At 38.4% G+C, this 22,488-nt stretch overlaps 1 protein-coding gene across 1 annotated transcript in view; it reads right to left on the reverse strand.

Moving 5' to 3' along the window:
* The window catches only part of LOC127581045 (ankyrin repeat and SAM domain-containing protein 1A-like), a 244,659-nt gene that overhangs the window by 98,462 nt on the left and 123,709 nt on the right, over positions 1 to 22,488 (reverse strand). Inside the window, 1 exon segment of the mRNA XM_052035103.1 lies at positions 11,390 to 11,976. Within this exon segment, the coding sequence (XP_051891063.1) occupies positions 11,390 to 11,976 (587 nt within the window).

Genomic DNA, 22,488 nt, shown 5'->3' on the forward strand with positions numbered 1-22,488 from the left:
TTGTTTGATATGATACCTACCATGTAACTTAGGACATTATCTTACATTACAATTATTATATAAATGCATGTTACTGTTCTTGTTGTGAAGAACAAATTAGAAGGTGCTGCCATCAAATTCGCCCTTAAAGGACAACTGGAACTGAGGTATCTCATCTTTCAAACTGGGCCCTGGTTCAGCATCTTGCCTGGAAAGTGGTAAGATTCACAGTGCAGCATTTCAACATATCTTGAGAATCAGAAGCAAACGGCTCTCAACTGACAATGGTGACATAAATAGAAACACAACCACAACACAGCTAGAGTGGAGTAAAAGATGAGAGCACGAGTTTTGAACAGAAGTTGAGAGAAGAGCATGAACAAAAATAGGGCAGAACACAGAAGACGTTGGAGGTATCTGGAACATTGGAGTGGGTGGCAAGGAGGAGTTGTTAATGTCAGAGAATAAAATTTGAGTACAGTCCCAAAGTCAGAAGAGAGATAGGTAATAATGAGAAAATACAACAAGCTTACAATTTAGACTTTAGAATGAAAATCATTTTCCAAATTGCAAGAGGTAGTTAACACTGAAGAGGACTGCAACAAGTTACGAAATGAATAAGAATGGGCATTTAATTGAAAAATGAATTTCAACATAAGCATAAATGAGACATTTACCATGCAGCTAAAAAGATGAAATCACGTATTAATGAAAAGAGAATAAACATTGTGGAAGGATTGGAAATATAAATATGCAAATTACTATAAGTTATGATGACAGTCAAGACAGTAAAAAAACCAAACAACAGTTTATTTGGCAAATGACAGATCTGAGAAGTTATGCTGAGCTTACATCAGAACTTCTTTTACCAGAGAAAGGATAACTTCCCTATATGGCCTGAAAAGGACACAATTCTACAATTTTGAACAGTATTAGCTATCTGGAAAAAATGAACTCTTCTGAACTGTGTGAAAGGACAAAATGTTCCCTGCCAGTCTTCCTTATCTATGTATCCACTGAGCTTTCCTAGAATTGATCCCAAAGAAAACCATATTATTTTATAGTGGTATAGTTATACCAGATCAGGAGCCCAATTCACAACAAAATGGCTCGCAGTTAAATACCTTCTGAATTGCCCTAGCAAAGCAGCCCACTACCATTTTCTGAAATTTTGCAAGTTTAAGTGTTGTTGTATTTCCATGTGAAATGTTGTTTTGTCACCACAGCACTCCTCTACTGATCTCGGCTGCCACTATTTGGTTTAGCAGCTGCAAACTCACATACTGCTCTTAAAAGGGACAAACCAAATACAGGTTATATTCTTGAAGCTACCGGTGAGTGTTGCTACTGAAAGGATGCAGCAATGATAGATGTGTGGCAGAGTACCCCATGAGAGTTGGAATGTCCTGGATAGACTAGAATAATGCCCATAGAAAGCAACTTTACTTGAAAAGAGGACCACAGAGACCCAACTGCTTCTGACAGAAGGATGCCAGGAAGCTCTCTTTAGGGACTGATGACAAATGTTGGGCAAACCGGCAGTGGCTGTGCTCCTGTGGGTTGAAAGAAAAATATGACATTTCCTCACCTTGACAATGGAGTTTGGATAACCGATCAATGCAGCAAAGAGCAGCAAACTGAAAAGTGGCGGAGATGGAAGCTGATTGGAACCATTCCAAGCCTAGAATGACTGTGACGTTGATCTCTCGAAGAAAGCAGTCCAGGCACACACAAGGGTGTTTGAGGTCACAGAAGAGGACAATGAACGCAGATGGCCCTTTAACTCTCATCATTTCAGGGGGAAATGGGATTAGTAAAACCTGGCTGTTGTCAGCAAGACTGAAATTCATACCAGAGACAAATCCTTGTGCGTTACACTACCACTGATGTCATTTGGGGGAATTTTATGCCCAGAATAAGGGAAGAGCACAAGCAAACTTCCCAGAGGCAGGTGTCAAATTTGCCAAAGAGGCAGAGTGTCAAAAAAAACCAGAAATGGGCATTATATTGCTCTATCCAGGTTAAGCCAACATTCAACAGCCTAGTAACATTTTCCTGTTGTGCAAAGGAATTTTTATGTCTCAAGATTTCTTTCTTTTACCATTGCCCCCAGTGGATCTGCCTGATAGCAAACAAGACGACTGTGATAAATGCTTTTACTTTTACTTCAGCCACACTTTCAAACTTGGTAGCATTGGTAGATAATTTCACCACTGATGGAGGAAATCCACTGTGACAACAGACAATTTAAATATAAAAGCTTGAACAATCATGTATTTTTTTTTGCCTAAGTAAATCAAAAATACAAGAAAACAAGAATTAGCCCAGCTAAAGCTATAAAGGTCAAATGGGTAGTACTGCTCGGTGAACTGCTGCCTCCCAGCTCCAGCAACCCAGGTTCAATCCTGACCCTTGGTGCAGTCTGTGTGGAGTCTGCAGACTCTCCCTGTGACCACATAGGCTTACTCCCGGTGCTCTGGTTCCCTCTCACATCCCAAATGTATTCAGATTAGTAAATTGACCAAGTGTATAAATGAGTGGTAGAATCTGGAGAAGGGGAGTTGATGGGATTGAAGGGAGAATAAAATGGGTTAGGGTAGGATTAGTGTAAAAAAAAGGGTCAGTAAAGACCTGGTGGGCCAAAAGGTCTGTTTCCATTCTGACTCTCTATATGGCTCCTTTTATCTTATGGAGCCTTGTAAAATCTCATTCCCCATCACTCAGTCTAATTTACAAGTTGTTGATGATACACAGCCTTCACCTCTCACTCATCACAAACTAGCTCTTTGTCCTTTTCTCTTTTCACATTCTCAAGAAGTGCAACAGGGCCACGAAGACCAAGAAGACAGTGATGACCAGAACACACCATCACTTACTTTCATTCAGAGCCATCAGATGAGGTAGTGACATATCTTTGAAAACAGCACTGAAGCAGTATTGGTATTTGGTGAGACAATGGATGCAAGTGCAGTGTAACTAGGGTGGGAGAAAAGGATAGTTACTGGTGCCAGCTGGCCAGGGTGCCAGTCTGTACAAAAGTTCTTTCGCATGTGAGGACCTCAATAGATTAGATATTGATAGGTATACAACAAAATTATTGATGCTCAAATTTAATGTCAAAGAAAATGCAGTCCTGCATGGAAACCTCTGTCCTATTGGATGATGCTTTGCATTTTGATGATCAACTCTGTTGAACTTCTGGTGCGACTCAGGAGTCCCACACTGTCATGGCAATCACTGCCATACTTGCCGCAGATGAAGGCAGCAAGCCGAAGTGGTACAAGCTTCGTGGACTCTGCTTTCTCTAGGCTCTCTGCTCAGCCAGCTGTACTTTCCACTTCCCTCTTCTGATACTCCCTGAGCAATCAGTCTTTAGAGGGCCTGGCTGTCTGCAGTTGTCTCTTAGTTAAGTGAACACTGTCATCTTCACACCTTGCCCTCATGTCTTTATATTGGAGGTATGGACACCCAGCAAAATGTGACCCAGTGGCCAGTTCACCTTACAGGTTAATAATAGTTTCATGTATTCTGGCTGCAGAAACGTTAACAAAATTCCACTTCATGCTGGAATTAGCATGCCCCTTATTGCAGTTATATCCAAGCTGAACAAGAGAATGTGGACCAATGTTCTCTTGAAGGAGAAGGAGGCCAACATTCATCTGATAAATGTGGCTAATCCATTTAAACACTATTCAATTTGTAATGAATGAATACTGATAGACAGGACTTCTAAATTGGAGATCCTACCAAGATGAGTCTGAGGGAGTAAAAGTGGAAACTGTTAAGGCCTTTTTTCATGCCTTGCATACATTATCCAAACCTCACAATTGTAGAGGCGTGTGATAAAGACAAAGGCTTGGTAGACTCGCAGTTTAGCGTTCTTCATCAGGTTGCTGTTGGTCCACATTCTCTTGTTCAGCTTGGACATAACAACTGCAATAAAGGCGCATGTTAATTTCAGCATGGTGGAATTTTACTAATGTTTCTGCAGCCAGAATACAAGAAACTATTTTTAACCTCCAGTATCACATTAATAATGTTATTTGATGGTGACACATCAGCATTCTGGTCCCTGATGTTCATCTTTCCGATACCGATGGTCATTGTATGCATGACAGAAACTAGCCATTAGCTGCTGGAGATGTTCCTCAGTTCATCATTGTCTTAAAGCAACTCCCTGAAAACCAGGCACACTTTTGTCTTGGCTCTCAAGCAGGTAGGGTTAAACAACTTTCAAATCAGTTCTGGTGTATAAACAGGCACCCACATCCACAATGTACTGAAGGGTGCATGACAGCAGCAGTGAGAAGAACACTGAGCAAAAATCACTTTTCAAGGAAGAATAATGAGGGAGGGATTAAGACGAATAAGATCACAGGTCATTTTGAAATCAAGAGCTAGTATTATCCTTTGATAAGACAAGTGAAAAATGGAGAGCAGTTTATTCTCCACCAAGATTTAGATTTGAGTTGAAAGACTAAAGTTAGCAAAATGCCCAGGGGGCAGAATAAGATTGCAAAGGAAGATTTGTGGTCAAGTTACTAAAAACAGGTTTGGCAAGTGTCCAAAAGTACCATCTCTAATTGTGTGTTTACATTAGTGTGAAAAACAAACAGATATTTCAAACTGATCAAAATGGTAGATTTTAGAAACAGTTATATCAATTGAACCAAGATGTCACACCAGATCTTGCAGAAGAATGTCAACTAAGCTAACACAAAATGATGAATAACTAAAAATGTTAGTAAATTCAAGGGAGAAAAAGTCTACCTTTATGATCTTACTTTGCAAACTGAATAAAGTAAGAGGATCTTACACATACCTATCTTAATTTGTATCTAGAAGCAGATTAAATGTTTGAGATACATTTATCTCAGAAGATAAAATAGCTATTTGAAGACAGTTCCAAAAGTAGTCTGAAATTAATATTTTCCAACAGTTCTTAAAAAAAAAAGTCCCTGATCAGAAATTTAGAAACAGTTCGTACTGACAGTCCACCGTCAGAATGTCAGAGTTTCTGCAGCGTATAGCCAAGTTGCTGTTTTCAAACCAATCCATCTTATGGAACTGTTGCTATAGTGAGGCTGGCAGGCCATTGGGAAGTATATCGCAGCAAACAGTAAGTGTGACTGCAAGCAGTATGTGAGATGAATGCAAAGTGCAGATCAAGCCCAGCATGATCCAGCCCATTGGGCTATAAAAAAAAATGCAAGAGATTTCAAACAGGGTGCCACAAGAAAACTTTTCACAAGTTGCGAGGCTACAGAGTTTGCATCAGCATTTGTAGCCAAAGTAGAAAAGACGTCAATAATCAAAATTCAGCTGGATGCTGTCGAAGAGATATTGCAATGAAGTGGGTAACTATGATTTGTATTGTTTGGCTGGATGGAGGGCTAATGCTGGCACAAACCCAGGACAAGTCTATTTTGACAAAAAAAAGAAAATGCTGGAAACACTCAGGTCAGACAGCATCTGTGGACAGAGAAACTGTTAACCTTCCAGGTCTGTAACCCTTTGCAGACCCAAAACATTGTCTCTTTCCTCAGTTGCTGTCTGACCTGCTGAATTTTCCCAGCATTTTCTCTTTAGTTCTTCAGTTTTCCAGCATCTGTTTTATTTTTTTTATTTTCATTATTCATTTCTACACATTTTTTCCTCACATGGTATTTGACTGCTAACCAATGGCAAGAACATGGTAAAGCATTGAACCTGATGACACATTTAACTAAAGGAAACTGCAACTGATTCACAACTCCACACATAAATCTGATAACACTGAGGCAGTCAAGGAGTTAAAAGAGGTGGTGCTAAAGTAGAGCAAGGTATGAGTAACAGACATGCAATCTGACTTTGTGCATACCACTTCAAGGTGGCACAAATTTACCCATGTCTATATTTCCTTTGCTGCCAAATTATCCCACAATCCATCTCCCTCTCTCTATTCCATAAAATCCCTTCAGATTCCCTAAGGGCACTCCCTCTCTGCCCAACTATTGGCCTCACCATCGCTCATAATAATGCTCCTTCTCTTAACAATCACATCTCCATCTAGCAGCCTCTTGTTCCCCCATAATTAGATGGTCAGATTCCCTTCCTTTTTCTTACAATCAAATAAGTACACTGTCTCCAATAATCGCTCTTACCCCATTTCTTTGTCTCATAAAGCAACATCAGAAGAGGTCACATACGTGGGAAGGGATTGCTGGGACGGCGGGGGGAGAGAAGAGGGAGGTGAGGGAGGCAGAAAGAAGGGAGGTAGAGGGTGCTGAGTGTTAGAATTGAGGTGGTAATGGAAGTTCAACATATGGATGAGAATTTCAAATTTGTGTACCAGGGAAACTTAGAATGATTATTTGCAAGCTGCAATTGATGGAAGGGAACATTGTGGAGGGCTGTTGAACTATGAATGAATTAAAATGGAAACTGACACCTTGCAAGGCAAATGGACACAAGACGCTGCAGATGCTGGAATCTGGAGCAACAAAAGATCTGCTGGAGGAACTTAGCAGGTTGAGTAGTGTTAAGACTGTGAGGGGAGATAGCCAGAGGAGAGGGGAAAGGGTATGAAAGGGGCCCGTAGGTGGATGGCAGACCAAAGAGAGGTGAAGGATGACAAGCAGATGGAGCCAGGTGGGGGGAGAGGTGTAGTTGGGAGGCAGAAGCATGAGGATAATTGATGGAGACAAAAGAAGTGTCTCCACTTCTTACTTTCCCTCCCCCAGTTGGCTCCAAAAATCTGCCTCCATCTATCATCCACCTGCCTCAGTCCAACTTATTTTGTCAAACAAGAAAATTACAAGTATATTACAAAATACCAGTCCTGCTGCAGTTATGAAAACTACAACCACACAGTTAAGGACTAGGAAAATCTACAGAAGGTATATTTCATACTATGGGGAGTAGTTTCATTTATTTTACTATTTGCCATTTTGGCAAAATCACTGATATTGTTGCCCATGTAAAAACATGTCACCTTTGTTAGATTATTCCATAAAGGTTAAAGTAGAACAGCAGTATATGCTTCAAATATGTTTTAACGTCTTAAAATACATGCAGAATTCAGGCTAGAATGTGAAGAAAACTTCGAATGTGCATGAAATATTTTTAAATAAACAGGAAGACATGCTTGAAACAAAAAATTATTCCTCCATTTTGCACAGATATTATGCCCATTTTCTAACATCATTACAAATCATCTCCCTTAGCCAAAGTATCATTTAAATCATTGAAAATAAAATCCATGATAAGATTATTTCAGAGATCATACCCTCTTGTTTCTAGATTGGACTGAAAGAACTGTTTACCATATTTGGTCTGAAATAAGGCTCACAAACTTTTGTTTAGGTTTTCAGCATTGTGCCAATTACTGTCATGTGATGATATTAAATCACTGCATTTCAGTTGGCTGTGTTTTCATTTATTGCAGCTAAGCAGGACGTGGCTTCAGATTTGGAATTTTAAACACCTTTCCCTTCAAGAAAATTCAAATCTGTTGTTCAAACAACATTTAAAAAGCCACTTAAATCATTTGTTAAAAACTTAATGTTTAACTTGCATAGATCAATATGCACTAACAAATGTAAACTGCTTTTTTTTGCAATTGCTAGTGCTAGTGCAAGCAGATGGAGCCAGGTGTTAGTCTTAGTCACATATTGTACTCAAATCAAATGCATACAATGGGATGACAGCAAACCATGACTGCACACCAAGATCATTTCTTTCAACTCAAGCTCTGAGCAAGTTACAAGTAAAACAATGACAGATATTCCATCATAAGCTTTCCACTAAAAATACATTTTAGAAAATGTAACTGAATTCTGACAACAGATGCGTTGGGTGTGATGGTTCAGCTTTGTCTTAATTGATCATTTTTTTGGATCAACTTCAAGAGCCCTAAAGTAAATTTTTCAGACCATTAAACTAATTTTGAACCTCACTTTTGGCAGACAATCAGTGTTCCCAAATTTGTAAACGAAGTTGTCCAAAGAAACTTCGGTGATATACCTGCTCCAGTCTCTTGTATAGCATATGGATCAAATTTCTCAAAAATGTACATTTTCTTAACTGTGTTAATAAGAGTATTCACCTTCATGTGGAATGCTTACTTTTACTTTGCCATAATTCTGTTAAGATCATTTTTTTTCATTCTAGTCCCTTCAGGTCACATTATCACCTTCAGCAGAGAAAGTAGGTCCTTAGGCCCTGAGCTACTTAAAACCTGCCCAGCAATTAAGTGCATATTCTCCAGAGCCTTCAGAATAGCTTTCCCCTTTTTATTCTTTTTTTTTGGGATCAAAACATTGCTTTTATTGACCATCCCTAATTGACCTTGAGATGGTGCTGGCAAGTTACCAGCTTGAATGGCTGTAGTTCTTGTGGCATAGGGACTTCAACAATGCCATTGGGGAGGGAGTCCCAGGATCAAACTCTGCAACAATGAAGAGATATATTCCAAATATGGATTACATGCTACTTGGAGGGGAGTATGCAGGCAGCTGTATTCTGATGTGCGTGAAGTTTTTGTCTTGCAAGGTGGTAGAAGTCCCAAGTTTGGGAGGTGCTGTTGGAGTTGCCAAAGTAAATACAATGCATTTTGCAGATGGTACACACGACAGTTACTGCACATTAGCAGTGGAGGGAATGGTGGTGGGGTGGTGGACGGAATACTAAATGGGCTGTTTTTCCTCCTGGATGAAGATGGAGCTATAATAGAGGCAAGTGGAGAGTGTTCCACTATTCAACTGATGTACCTTCTAGATAGTGGAAAGGTTTTGGGGTGTCAGGCGAGTCATCATGTCATCTTCTAACTTTCTCTTGCAGCCACAGTACTTGTGGCTAGTTCAGTTGAGTTTCTGGTCAAGGTTGATTGTGCAGTACTCAGTAATGGTAATGCCACTAAATGTTAAGGATAGTTGGTTGGTTAGACTCTCTCTTGTTGGAAACGGGCAATGAATGGCGATTTTGTGGTGCAAAAGCTACTTCCCATATCAGCTTATGCCTGAATGTTATCTGAATCTTGCCACTTTCTTTGCTGAGGAGTCTTTTGTGTGAGACACAACTCCAGTCTTTGAAATGTTTTCCCCTCAATTTCCATTGACATTAGTTTTAATGGGGCTCCATGTTGCTATACTCAGTCATATGGTGCCTTGATGCTAAGGTCAGTCACCCTTACCTCAAGTGTGCAAATTAACTCTTTGGTCCACATTTGGGCCAAAACTGTGGTGAGGTCTGGGACCAAGTGGCTTGCAAGAGACTCAAACTGGGCATCAACAAGTTGGCAATTGGTGAATGGATGTTGTTTGATAGTAGTGTTCATGATGCCATTCATTCTGCTGATTATTCAAAGTCAACTAATTAGGCAGTAATTAGCTGGATCCGATTTTGTCCTGCTTTTTAAGAACAGAACATAATCTGGGCAATTTTCCAGAGTGTCGTGTTGATGCCAGTTTTGTAACTGTACTGAAACAGCCTGGCTAAGGCATAACACAGTGGTGCAATTGATATTTTCCTTTGTTTTCCTAGACTTTGCCGTACCCAACGCTCTCATTTATTTCTTGATATCACTTGGAACAAACTGAATGAAGATGGGGGGGGGGAGGGGGTGGTGTGGGGAGAAGATTGGTGGTCTCACAGGAGGATAACCATGACAGATCATCCGCTCAGCACTTCGGCCTGAACATTGTTACGATGCTGCAGATTCTTCTTCCATACACAAATGCTGACCCCTGCCCTCACTGGAGCTGGGGATGGTCCTGGAGCCACCTCCTCCTGTTAGCTGTTTAAATTTGCCCAGCTCCTATAGTTCACACAGTAATTTCCTTCATTGCAATGAAGTTGGAAGATGAAAGAATCAACAGTCTGTGGTACTCTGCATTGGTTTCTATTTAAGCAACTTCAATCCACTCTCCTAGTAAATTGAAGATGGGCAATAAATATGACCATGCCATTATTGGCCGTAGTGTGAGAACCAATTGAAAAAAAATTAAATATAGAATATAAACAAGGAAATGTGTGTTATGGAGTATTCCAAATACTCAGTTAAAATATCAAACAAGTCAAATCAGCACATTTACCAATGACAAATGTTTATGGTGCATGAACCCAATCAACCTAATCAGATTAATTCAAATCTCAACAGCTACTTGTAAAGCAACTTTCCTCAAATAACCTTCCTTCCCCTTTAGGACAAATTCTAAACATGAATCACAAAATAAGTACCAGTTGAATTATCAAAGTACATGATATTACACTGAGAGCTGCTTCTGGGTCTCAAAAATCCTGGCCAGTACAGAGAATGTGTTGCAAACTGCATGATGGCAATTGCTTTTATTCAGTATTCATCAATAAATTTAAAGGTCATACTTCTACCCTCTCCATGGCTTTTTGGTAAGAAATTAAAGTACATTTATTTAGTGTAACTGTTTTTAGTATTCAAGCAGCAGATGTAGCTGTTCCAGTATTTGTATTAATGCTATCAAAGATATCCCTCATCTGAGTTAAATACTATTTGATAAAATGTCTGCAAGTAAATAATTAATCACATGCAGTTGTACTCTGGCTGTGGATTTTTGCTTTTTTCTTGTACTATAGAAATCAAGGGTGACATGAATGAGGCCTTCAACTGTTACATATGGACCAATTACCAAGGAGTTGATGCATCCATTGATCAAGATTACATTCTCCACCCCCCACCCACAAACGTTTAGATGATATTACAAGCTCATGTTATAGTACTTCTGGTTTATACGGTGACAGCTAATCAAGCTGAGCAAGAATGAATAATTTAGCTACATGTACTCAAATCAATTCTTAGGAGTGAATTATTTAATAACTCATCTGTTCTCAATTCAAAAGCTTTAAAGATCACGAAGAGCACTTCAAAAATACAATCACATTTTTGCTAAACTTTAATGATTGCGGAAAGGAATTCTACTTTAAGCTTCATGTTTATATCAGAATACCACTTTAAGAATTGTTTGATCTGATCAAACTGTATTGCAATCTTTCAGTGCTTACACACACTTGATTTTCCTATATTGAAGTAGATCCAAAAGCCAGAGATATGTTCTGCATTTCTATTTCCTAATATTGACACAACTTCAGTGACATGAGAACGTCAGATCTGACTGTCCTCATCTCAGTAATCCCTAAACCAGTAAGAGTGTCTGGGAAAAGCATGAATAATATCGCACTCACTGCACTTACAACCAGTTGTCAAGTATAAATTCAGCTTTATAGAAACCAGGATGCTGACAGCAGACTAACATTTTGGATTATTTAAACCAGTACAAGCATTTAAAACAGATCAACTCAGTTTTCACTGCAACAGCTTTAGGTGAAGAAAATTCTTTATCTACGTTTATATTATTCAGTTCATTAACACAATTAAAAATTAATCAACTATACTTACCTCCTCCCATTCTGACTGAAAGGATGGTGATTTTTCTAACCGTTTCTTCACTGAACTGCAGTTCGAAAGAGACTCACTGCGACTTCCCAGCATATCCTCCTCAGATGGAGAACGGGTAATGAGATCAGAATCCGATTTCGACAAACTTCTTGCTAATTTAAGGTCCACTTTATCCTTTCCACTCGACCGCACTCTCCCCAAAGTACATGTCTGTTTTTCTACTCCCTTGCCAAATAAAATGTCTTTATGTTGGACAGGCTTGGAGTTTATTAAAATGTCTGGTTCCGTCTGGTTGATGATGGTACGAAAGTTACTATAAATTACCTGCTGCCCTTTTTGCTCAACAGTATCTGCTACAGCAGAGTTCCTAATGCCAGTGTTCTCAGCTTGCCCTGTTGCACAATGTTGACTCTCTGGCAACTCTCTGTTTTGCATCGCTTCAGTTTCCACTCCCCCTTTGCTCAGAGCAGCTAGCAGTGTGACTGGATCCTCCTGAATCTCACAGATTGGAGGTGACCCATGTAGAAGACCCGAAAACTGTTCTGGAATGTTGACGTCCTGAGATTCAATCTCACTTTTCATGTGACCTTCAGGAGCAAAACAGAAATCAAAAGCACAGTTTATTAAATATCCAGCCCACAGAGCTGCAACAGACAGCTGATTGTAAAAGATTTCTGCAAACACAGTCACACAACATTTGTGAAATTCCAATCCCAAAGCTGATTTATTCAGTCAGACGAAAGACATTGCTGCCTATGTATAGCTGTTATTAACATTAGTAGGCGATGCTTCCTTTATATGGACAGAATTCTATGATTAAAACGACAAGCGGTACGATGAAAGGCATCAATAAAAATGGATGTAACAGACCACGAGCCTTGTGGGAAAACATTTAATTGTATAAAGAATTGCAAAAGATGTAGGACTGCTTGATTTGTACAAATAAAATCCTCATTAATTCCCACTTTGCTTTTGTGCAACAAGAGCCTTTTAAAAATCTTTATTCTTTTACAGCTCAACATATGTACTTTTTATATTTTTAACCCTTACAAATTTCATACAAATCAGATTGCATATCTACTTTTCAAATAACATGGTCTATTTTAAGAGAAACCTCACAACTTGACCTTAGTTTGGCGAGTGACATTCTGCCAGGCCCATAACACAAGAAAAAATATACTATGATATCTAACTGCTCTAATGGCTTTGATTTAACAAATTTGGGGAGGGAGGTGGGGAAATTCTATTGGAAAGTTACAACCCTTATTCTGACCAAAACCTCAGACCTTGTTTTGTTATCTATTAACCTAACAGAGTGTTTTGGGAATCAAACTGAACCTGCCTTTTCAAATCCAAAGTAAAATGTGGCCATTATGAAAATAGTTTTTAAGTTGGATTTGTACAAGTTGCCGCGAAAAACAGACATGACTCGAACAAAGTGAACAGAATGTGTCCTACTGACCGGATATAGAAAAAAAAACAAAGGACTATGTGCTGTCAACCTTCAGCTGCTGCCTTATTACTAACCCTATTGTAGCTATGGTGAAAGACAGATAATGTTATATATTGTTGAAGATTGTCCTTTCACCAAACCTGGGGGCAGTCAAATAACATTGAACTCAGCAAGTGAGGAAGCTGCTGCTTGGCTCCATGGATATCCACGAAATAAATACACAATCAGCAGTGAACAGAGCCATTACTGTTCAAATATCATTTCATTTAATTGAGGATGACTAAAATACTGGACATTCAGGGTTTTAACCTGAAATATCAACAATTCCTTTTCTCCAACAGATGCTGCTCAACCCACTGAATTCTTCCAATAGATTGTTTGTTGTTCCAGATTCCAGCATCTGTCATCACTTTCAATTGATCGCTTACAGAGCGCAAACTGGTAATTTATGATTTTAAAGTCACCAATAACCCATTATCTGCATACTCAACAGGTAGATACCAGGTACTGTCATCATCCACAATTCTGTTAGAGGCTCAAGTCATTTGTCAATTTTAGAGTCTGGATTGTGCAACTCCTGAACAAAAATATATAAAGTTAGAACTGCTCTCACTCCCATGCAGTTTGTCTTTCAGACTTTTTTTTGAACACGCCTTTCCCGAACTTGGAGTGATAGTAATCTGCTCACCTTAATTAGGGGCTTTTAAAGGAAATGAATATGCTATTTTCTGGTAGTTGCACACAATCCTTATGAAGCTGAGGCTGCATATTCAACCCAAGATGGTGGAAAAACAGTCCAAGTCAAATAAAATAACCAGTTGTACTAGCAGTACCACAGCAAAATTGAACCATCTCTGATGGGAACCAAGTTCAAGAGGCACGATGCTCTGTAGTCTATCTACTGATTATAAACCTCAACTACCAATTTGATAAAATATTTGTCTTTATCATTTTAATTCGAAACTATCTTCCTCTACAAATGCACCAGGCATTGAATGCCACACTTTGATCGTCACCATTTATTAGGGTGTTGAAATTGTCCTTCAGCTTAGATTGTCCACCCCTGTGGATAAAAGTCAACAGCTAGAAGTACACTAGAAATAAGATAGAAGATCAGAAAGTGAATCAACCATTGTTGCTGATAGACACCCAAGCAAAATCTTCCATTTACCTATTCAAAGTCAAGTGGAGGTCAGGGAGCCATCCACTCACCATAAAGTACCAGAATAAGGGAAAACACAGGTACAACTACAGTAACTTGCACTTACTTGTCAGTCAAATTAATGGAATATGCAAAGACAATGCACTATAAGAGGACAAGGGCAGAAGTACTGAGAAGCTGTGTGAAGAATTCAGCTATTTTCTAAAAAGTGAAGTTCAAGAATTAATACAGAAGATTAAAATGTATGCATCTCGGTCAAAACAAAATCTAAAATTTCAGATTTGTTTTTAAATTAGCTCTAACAGGCGACCTTGTCAATTAACATTCCTTCTAAAGAAAAAGTTACTATTACTTTGGTATCGTTAAAAAAAGTGATTCTTTAGACAAAGCACAGATGACCTTAGCTTAGAATAAATGTTAACTGGTAGCAAGAGGAGTGAATTATGACCAGGCACAATACTGCTTTCAAGTGTTTGTCATTTTAACTGTCTGTCAAATGAACTCGTAATCACTTGATGTCCAAGGTCTTCCTGGAGAGTGAACACTGCTATTACTTTGGCTTTAAAATGTGTCAGAAGACTAATTTGTTCAGAATTAATATGCTGGAAGACATATTATGCATACTAAGCTTTAAGGGAGTCCATTTTCCAAAGATTCTAAGATTGATGACCATTTTTATATCCACACGAGACATTACAGCAGCACTTCCTGAGCTTGTTATGTTTGATTATTCTTCCTGTTTACCTAAAGAAAAGTGTCAAGGATATGGTTTACTTTCTATTTAACTCCTTCTCATGAGTTCTTTTTAATCTTGTCACCCACTTAATCAGGGGAGGTTGGGCAAGTAAGTTTCCAACCAGTTAAAATAACTTACCAAAAGTAGTCCAGTTTTAAAACAACGTAACAGTAATAAAAAAAGTCTTGATTGGATTTGCAAGTCAACCTTGCTATGAAAGAAAGTGGTCTAAGTGCTTGTTGTGTTGAATAAGAAATTGGTTTTTACTGTCCAAAATAAATCAGCTCTAAAGGATTAAAAACAATGGGAATAATCTGGGACTGGAACCAGGACCAAAAATCACATAAACCATTTTGTTTTAAAAAACACGTGGACAATAACCAAGTACTTCGTAATAAAACATACAAATTTATTTTACATTACATTAGATTCTAGCTTCAATCAGGACAACAATTTTCTCAGTATTTAAGACTAAGAGTGGAAAAATGAGGATTTGTTGATTAGCTTCATCGTGTGTATTAAAATGATGCACGTGTCTTCCAAGGTTGAAAACTCAGGGAAAATGGACCAATTTTGGTGAGCAACTTACAAGCTGCCTACACCATATTGGTGTAGACAGCTTTGCTGGAAAACCAGATGATTGATTAAAACAGGTACTAGTCCTCTAGCATGCATTAATATCCTAATGTTGGTTTGGAGGACTACTCTTTAAAATTAATTTGTAACGACTGAACAAGTGACCTGCAAGGTTGCTCACTCTAACTTAATATCAAAGACATTTTTGGGGGTAACCTGATTTTGGGCAAGAGGTGGCAAGTATACAAATTTTGAGTTGGGGAAGGCCACGATTGTCAATTGCAAATCAGACAATTGAAGACATTAGAAGAGAAATAAATGGAGGGAGGGGGAAGGTGCAGAGAACAAGGGCATGGTAGCTTGAGAAAGGAAGTTCTGTGATCGAGTCTCTAGGTATACATCCAGTCAGATATTGTACACTCGGCCAGACCCTCTCAAAAATTTTCAGTAGTCTCTACAGTTGCCAATGAAAGACAAATGTGCTTTTATATTTAAATATTGAGGAAAAACATTCTGGCACCAGAAAATGTAAAAATGCTTTCCTAACTCCACCTATTGACCTTGCCGCAACACCCCTGGGTGATTGCTGAACTCCCTTCTGGCATTTACTTTCTAGCTATTTGAAGTTGAGACAAATGTATGTAATATATGAACTACCCTTGACACCATGATAAACACCAAGCACTCTGACATAGTATTAATGAAATAGTGCTAAACCCAAGTCCAAAAATCACATTTTGTCCCATGGGGATATTTTGTCCACTTTCCTGCTAATTGTTAGTTGGATTCAATGATGCTGTTTCCCTCAAGAATCTTGGACAATTTTACTTTTAAGAGATTGAGGCTGCATAACAGCCTCCTTTGCTGATTTATTGCAAAACTTGACCAATCTCTATTTAATATTTAATCGTTTTACTACACTGATTCTGATTCTCTCTTTTCTCAGCTGATGTTCTCCAAAATGGTGAGACTGTCTCAGAAAATCATTGCTGATGGCGATTCTGAAACAGCAGGCAAGGAAATTATTTTAAGTCCCTCTTAATTGCAGACACATAATTACACTCAAATATAGAACGTGAAGATTTAAGATGGAATTTTCCCTTCAAGTAACTGAAAATCAATTATCTTATAACATAGCCGAGGCTATTCTAAGCTTAAAAAAATTACAGTACAATAACTAACAATACATTGACACTAACAGCTCAATAAAAGCAACTGAAAATAATGCAATTTAGAGTTATAACCTTGTAATACCAATGATAAAATGTTGCAATGAATTGGGGTTCTTATATAGAATTAAACTGTACAAACATTTAAACAGGGTTTTAAAGGTCGTAATAATGCCATCACATTATCAGGTAACAAAGTTAAGAGATGAAAACCATTCCAGTCAAAGAATTGCAAATTTTTGGTTTCAAATGCAGGCAATTATGTTGAACAATAAAGTTAGTATCATTACATTTCAATAATATGCATAATATATAACCAATTCCAAACTGCCTATTGACTCAGCACAGACAGCAGAGTATGGCCCAATGCCCACAAATTCTGAAGCTCAACAGGAAGACATTAGCTTTTAGGTGCTCCACAAACATTGCATTTGTTTTGTTTATGCTAGAAACAGTCAGCAAGTCAGATTTACTCATTAGATCTTGTGGTAAAATTGCCCATGGGAATAGGTACATTTAATATCTCAAAAGAAAAATTGTTCATTTTGTTTTTACATGAAGTAAAAACAATATCCACGCAGTCCGAACACTTCTATTAAATCTCTAAAAACATGCAAACTATTATGCAATTTGATTCTTCTGATGCCAGCTCCCCAACTGTGTAGCAGTTAAATACTGGCATGGTGCTGGGAAGGGGAAAAAAAAATCTTACGTTTAATATGCAGGCAGATGGTAAGGTGAAAAAAAGAGCTGGATGTTCTCAAAATTTATTGTGCTTTACACAAAATTTACAGACCGCCAAAATACATACAATTTACACATAACTAAAATGTTTCTTCATGTGATCTTTTAATGATGATATGATTCCACAATTTTCTGTCAGGTGTATTCATCCAGACACTGCACTTCTCTGAACTGACCAGGCACACCTGAAGTATTGGAGACAGTTCAGATTGCTGCAAGGTCTCCAGGTATTCATCCCGACAGAGGGGGCCAACGTTGGCAGCCCTGCACAGTATTTTGCATTCTCAACAGCTGGTACTGAAAGACTTAACTGATGTGGAGAGGAAAACAACAAAACTGATCACCACGCTATGAAGATGAGCTACAAGAAATCATCTTGTATACTATGATCTTTCAGTCTCAAAAAGTCTATCCTGATAATCTTGTAATAATACCTTGTATATTTTGACAACCACTTCCATTAATACAGCACAGTTCAAGACACCTTGCATGAGTCTTACCAAACAAAATGTGGCATTAAACATAAAAAGATGGAAACTAAGCAAAACACACAAAATGCTGGAGGAACTCAGCAGGTCAGGCAGCATCCATAGAGGGAAATGAACATTTCCCTGCATAGATGCTGCCTGATGTACAAGAGGACACTGTCCTTCGTTTCTTACAGTATACCAATATCTTGGCAACAAAAAATCTGCCGGAGGAACTCAATGGGTCAAACAGCATCTGTGTGGGGGAAAGAGGGATGGAACTATCGATGTTTTGGCTTGAAACCCTGCTTCAGGACTACGGGTGGAGAGAGAAAATAGCTGGTACAAGGAGGAAAGTAGGAATAGTGAGACAGAGAGAGAGAGGGACCAGCAGACCCTCCAGCAGTTTGTTGCTCCAGATTTCCAGCTTCTGCAATCTTGTGTCTCTACAATACCTTGGCACTTTCAGTAAAACAAATAGCTGAAACACCCCATTCATCTCACCTTCCCCCATCTTGCAATCAGAGTACATGTTGTAGTGAAAGGAGGATACAATATCAGTTGCCAGAAATGCAGAAAAAGATTTGCTGTTGAACTGGGCCAGACTCTACCAAACCTTTCATCAGGTAGATCAATAGAAACATCACAGAGATGAGATTTTCTCATTGTCACTTATAGTACATGTAATAGTCTCTCTCATGGAATCTTGAGGAACTATTGTAAAATAATGGTAGGCTAAAATTGAATGAGTTTTAATTATCCGTGATAAAACCTCCTGTGGTGCATCTGATTTTTTCTAACTCAATTAACAAAATTCAACTACATTAATACAATAATTATCTGTAAAAAATTAAAAAGTCACAACCTTCAGATGCACGGTGGCACAAGAGACTGTAGATGCTGTAATTTGAAGTCAAAGACAAACTGCTGGAGGAACTCAGTTGGTCTCGACCTAAAACACCGACTATCCCTTTGCCTCCATAAATGCTGACTTCCCCCAGAAGTTTGATTTTTACTCTCTTCAGATGCATAATCACGCCATTTTCATGTAACAAAATAGGTTTGGCAGCAAACTCCTACAATAGAATCCATTTGCAAATCAAGCTGCATGGGCTGCTATAATATGTGACAAAAGCCTAGTAACTATGTGTGCATGCAATATTGTCTGAAGGTCACAAGATCAGGTCCTCCATTTCAGATCACCTCAGATGGTGCCAAAATTACATCAGACGATTCACAACAGTTGAACACCACTTTAACCTCTGGCAAGTAAAACTGTCTCTACAGAGAGCAAGCATTTATCATAGCCTGAGAGTGTACTGCCCCAAAGTACATATACATACACCATAGAGGCGATTCTTGTCCATAACAATGATGATTCATTTACATTAAAAGTCTTAGCTGTCAATGGTTGCACTGCCAAGTAGAAAGTCCTTTTTGGTCAACTTTTTACTTTCATCCCTAATGCAATTTGATTGGTGGAATTAAACAGAAAACAAACAGGACTCCATTTCCAAAAGTGAAAATTTCTACTCCCCTATTGCAGTAATTTTTTCTAGGAGGTTGGACAATGGTTGCTTCTGTCCAAAGAATATGCTCAAAAGGAGAGCAAGGATTAAAATAACAAGACACCTGCAATAATGATGAGTGGAAATTGCAAGTAAACAGGGGGCTTATTTTTACCATCCAATTGAGATGGGCAAATCACAAAACAGGGGTAGCATCCTCAAGAATGTAGAAGCTTAAGGACTATTTTCAATCAAACTGTTCAAGATATTATAGCGAGATGATTGAAAGAAATCACATCCACTGGTCAGAGAGCTTAGGACTAGGGAGTGTAACTTCCAAGTTTAAGTTAAGCCTTCCAGGAACAAAGTTAGGAAACACTACTATATGCAGAGGGTGCTCGAAGTTTATAACTTTCTTCCACAAATGTCAGTACAATGTCAACTATCAATATTAAAACCGAGATGTAGTTCTTTCTCTGCCAAATGCTCTGAGGGGTGTGGAGAAAAGACAAATATGGAGTTAGGTCACAGGTCGGCCACAATTTCATTGAATGGCTGAATAGGCTTGAGGGGCTCAACATCCTCTTTCTGTTGTCCATGTTTTTTATGAGAAGAGAAAGCATACACTGTTGGTTAATCATCAGCGATGTTAGTTTACTTCGGTTTTGGTCAGATACTGGAAGTCATTGAACATTTGAAAGACAGACTAAGTTTACATCTGTGAGAGCATTAGCATGAGAAAAAATGGCATTAAAGCCAACCATTCCAACAAAAGGATAAGTAGAATAAGTGGGCTGGATGCTTTTATAGGGTTAGGGAAACAATCACTTTGAGGCAACAATTGCTTTAAAATTTAGAAATAAATGCTAAGCAGTTTGTTGAAGACACTTCAAACACTCGCACCTAATGACAGTCATCGCTTGAAAGTGATGAAGGTAGTGTAAAACTGATCATCCAGATACCTTTATAAAACCAACTTAAAACTGCACTTGTGCACACCACTCACATCCAAATTGTTATCATTTATATAACATATCCAAAAGCATAAATACAATAGCACATTTCCCTTTGAACACTGAAAACAGTGTTTTTGTTGGTAAGCTAACTGGATCTTCTATGACATTAGAGTCATTAAATTGGAGGATTCTATCATTCTCTCCAGTCTCTGATACCAATGATCATAAGACATAGGAGCAGAATCAGGTCATTTGGTCCACTGAGTCTGCTCTCCCATTCAATCACAGCTGATTTATTTTTCCCTCTCAACCTCATTCTCCTGCCTTCTCCCTGTAACCTTTGACACCCTTATTAATCAAGAACTGATCAACCTCCACTTTAGATATACCCAATGACTTGGCTTCCACAGCTGGCAAATAAATTCCACAGATTCACCACCCTCTGGTCCAAGATTCTCCCACTACTGGGGATGTTCCTTTCTATTCTCTTTTTTGTCCCCTTCTCCATGCCTTCACCCAGTTTAAAATTTTGCTTTTTTTTGCCTCTTGAGTGGTGGCTGGTTTAATAGCAAAGTATTTGCAATGGAATATGCAGAAGAAATGTCACAAACTGGCTTAGCTCAAGAAACCTCAATAGAGATAGATCAACAGCCTTTCACTTTCAACATAAAAATCATTATTTCCACCATCTCACAACTGAACTAATACTTAGCCCCTGTATCCTACATTTCCCTTCCTCACATTTAAATCTCAACTCTACTGCCATGGCAGGCAGTGAGGGGACAATGAAACCTTAACCAATTTTCCATCTCCTTTATTATCCATTTACATTACTGTGATTCTGCTTACTTTTAAAATTGAACAATTTTAAGTAAATTTATCACAAACAATTAAGATTTGAATTAGCATTTAAGAACTCCTAAAAAAACATCTATTCAGCAAAATCTGTATTACACATCAATAAGCCAAGTAAACTGTAGAAAAGTTCACAAACCTAAGAGTGGAAAATCTTTCAAAAGTGCCTGAAACACAGACACAGAAAATACACTATTTCCCTCACACCTGTAACCTCCTCCCTTCCCTAACCAAACTCAAAGATGGCATTTGTATCTTCATATCAAATCTCATCCAACAAATCTCCAGTATTACAGATTGGTTACTGCACAGAAGGCCATCATCCATACTAGGCCTGTGAGAGAACAATCCAGTAAGTCCAGTCCCCACCTTCCCCAACAGCCCTCCCAATTCTTTTTTTCCTTACACCCTTTGAACATAATCTACTTCACCATTTCCCCTGGAAGTTTATTCCAGATCCTAACCTGTCACTGTGTAAAAAAAAAAGTTGTGTTGGTTTTCTTTTGTCATTCACCTTAATTCCATGTCCTCTCGTTCTTGACCCCTCCACAATGGTGCAACCTAGCCATGAAATCTCTCCATAAAGCAAAATAAATGTATTCTGGCCTTTGATACTCAATTACTGGCATTGTCCGCATTCTCAAACTTATTGACTAAGTCACTAGTCCTCGGTAATTTCTCATATCCTTGCATTATAGCAACTTCCCAACTGTTCCAGCCACAAAGAGGGTTAGGAAGTCATGGTCTAAATATTAGATGCAGCCATCACAGATACTCAACTCACACAAATGTAATGTCATGGCTCTTCACTCTCCACACACTAGGCTAATTTTGTGAAATAAGAATATATCTTAAAATGCAGTACATTCTCATCTCAGCTTTGTATTAAATCTGTCCAGCTATGCCACCATAGGAGGTGGAATCAGTGACTTATTTCAGAAAATATCTTCATTTAAAAGGGTTTGGCTAGCTATCTATAGGAAAAGTAGGAACACAAACAGATCAATTTCCTGTGATGTCTGAAAAGCATTTCCTGTAAAACTACCTAAGTAACAGTTCTGAAGAGTATAGGGAGGCCTTGATGCTGGTATAAAAATGTGGTGCCAGACTACTTAAAACAAGAATTAAATGAAATGTTACAACTTTATTCCTTAATTAAAAGATGGCTTTGTATAGTGCTGCAATATTTAAACATTCAAATTTTGATCTCTATGATGGTAATAAAGTTGATAAGATATGTCTGCTGTTCGCCAGCGTATCTGAAGCTCGCCAGGAGCTAGTGGCTTAGATAGCTCTGGTCTGCAGTTACACCAAAATATCAATTTTCAACATATTACTTTCTTTTCTGCCTTTGAGAAAATTGATATTGCTGATTGATGATGGGCTAAAATTCAGCCCAGCATAGAAAAGGGCTATTTATCAACTCCTGATGGAGTGAGCTATTCAGTAACAAAATTACAATTCAGAATGGTG

This window comes from Pristis pectinata, chromosome 20, assembly GCF_009764475.1.
Source record: "Pristis pectinata isolate sPriPec2 chromosome 20, sPriPec2.1.pri, whole genome shotgun sequence".
Classification (NCBI taxonomy): Eukaryota; Metazoa; Chordata; class Chondrichthyes; order Rhinopristiformes; family Pristidae; genus Pristis; species Pristis pectinata.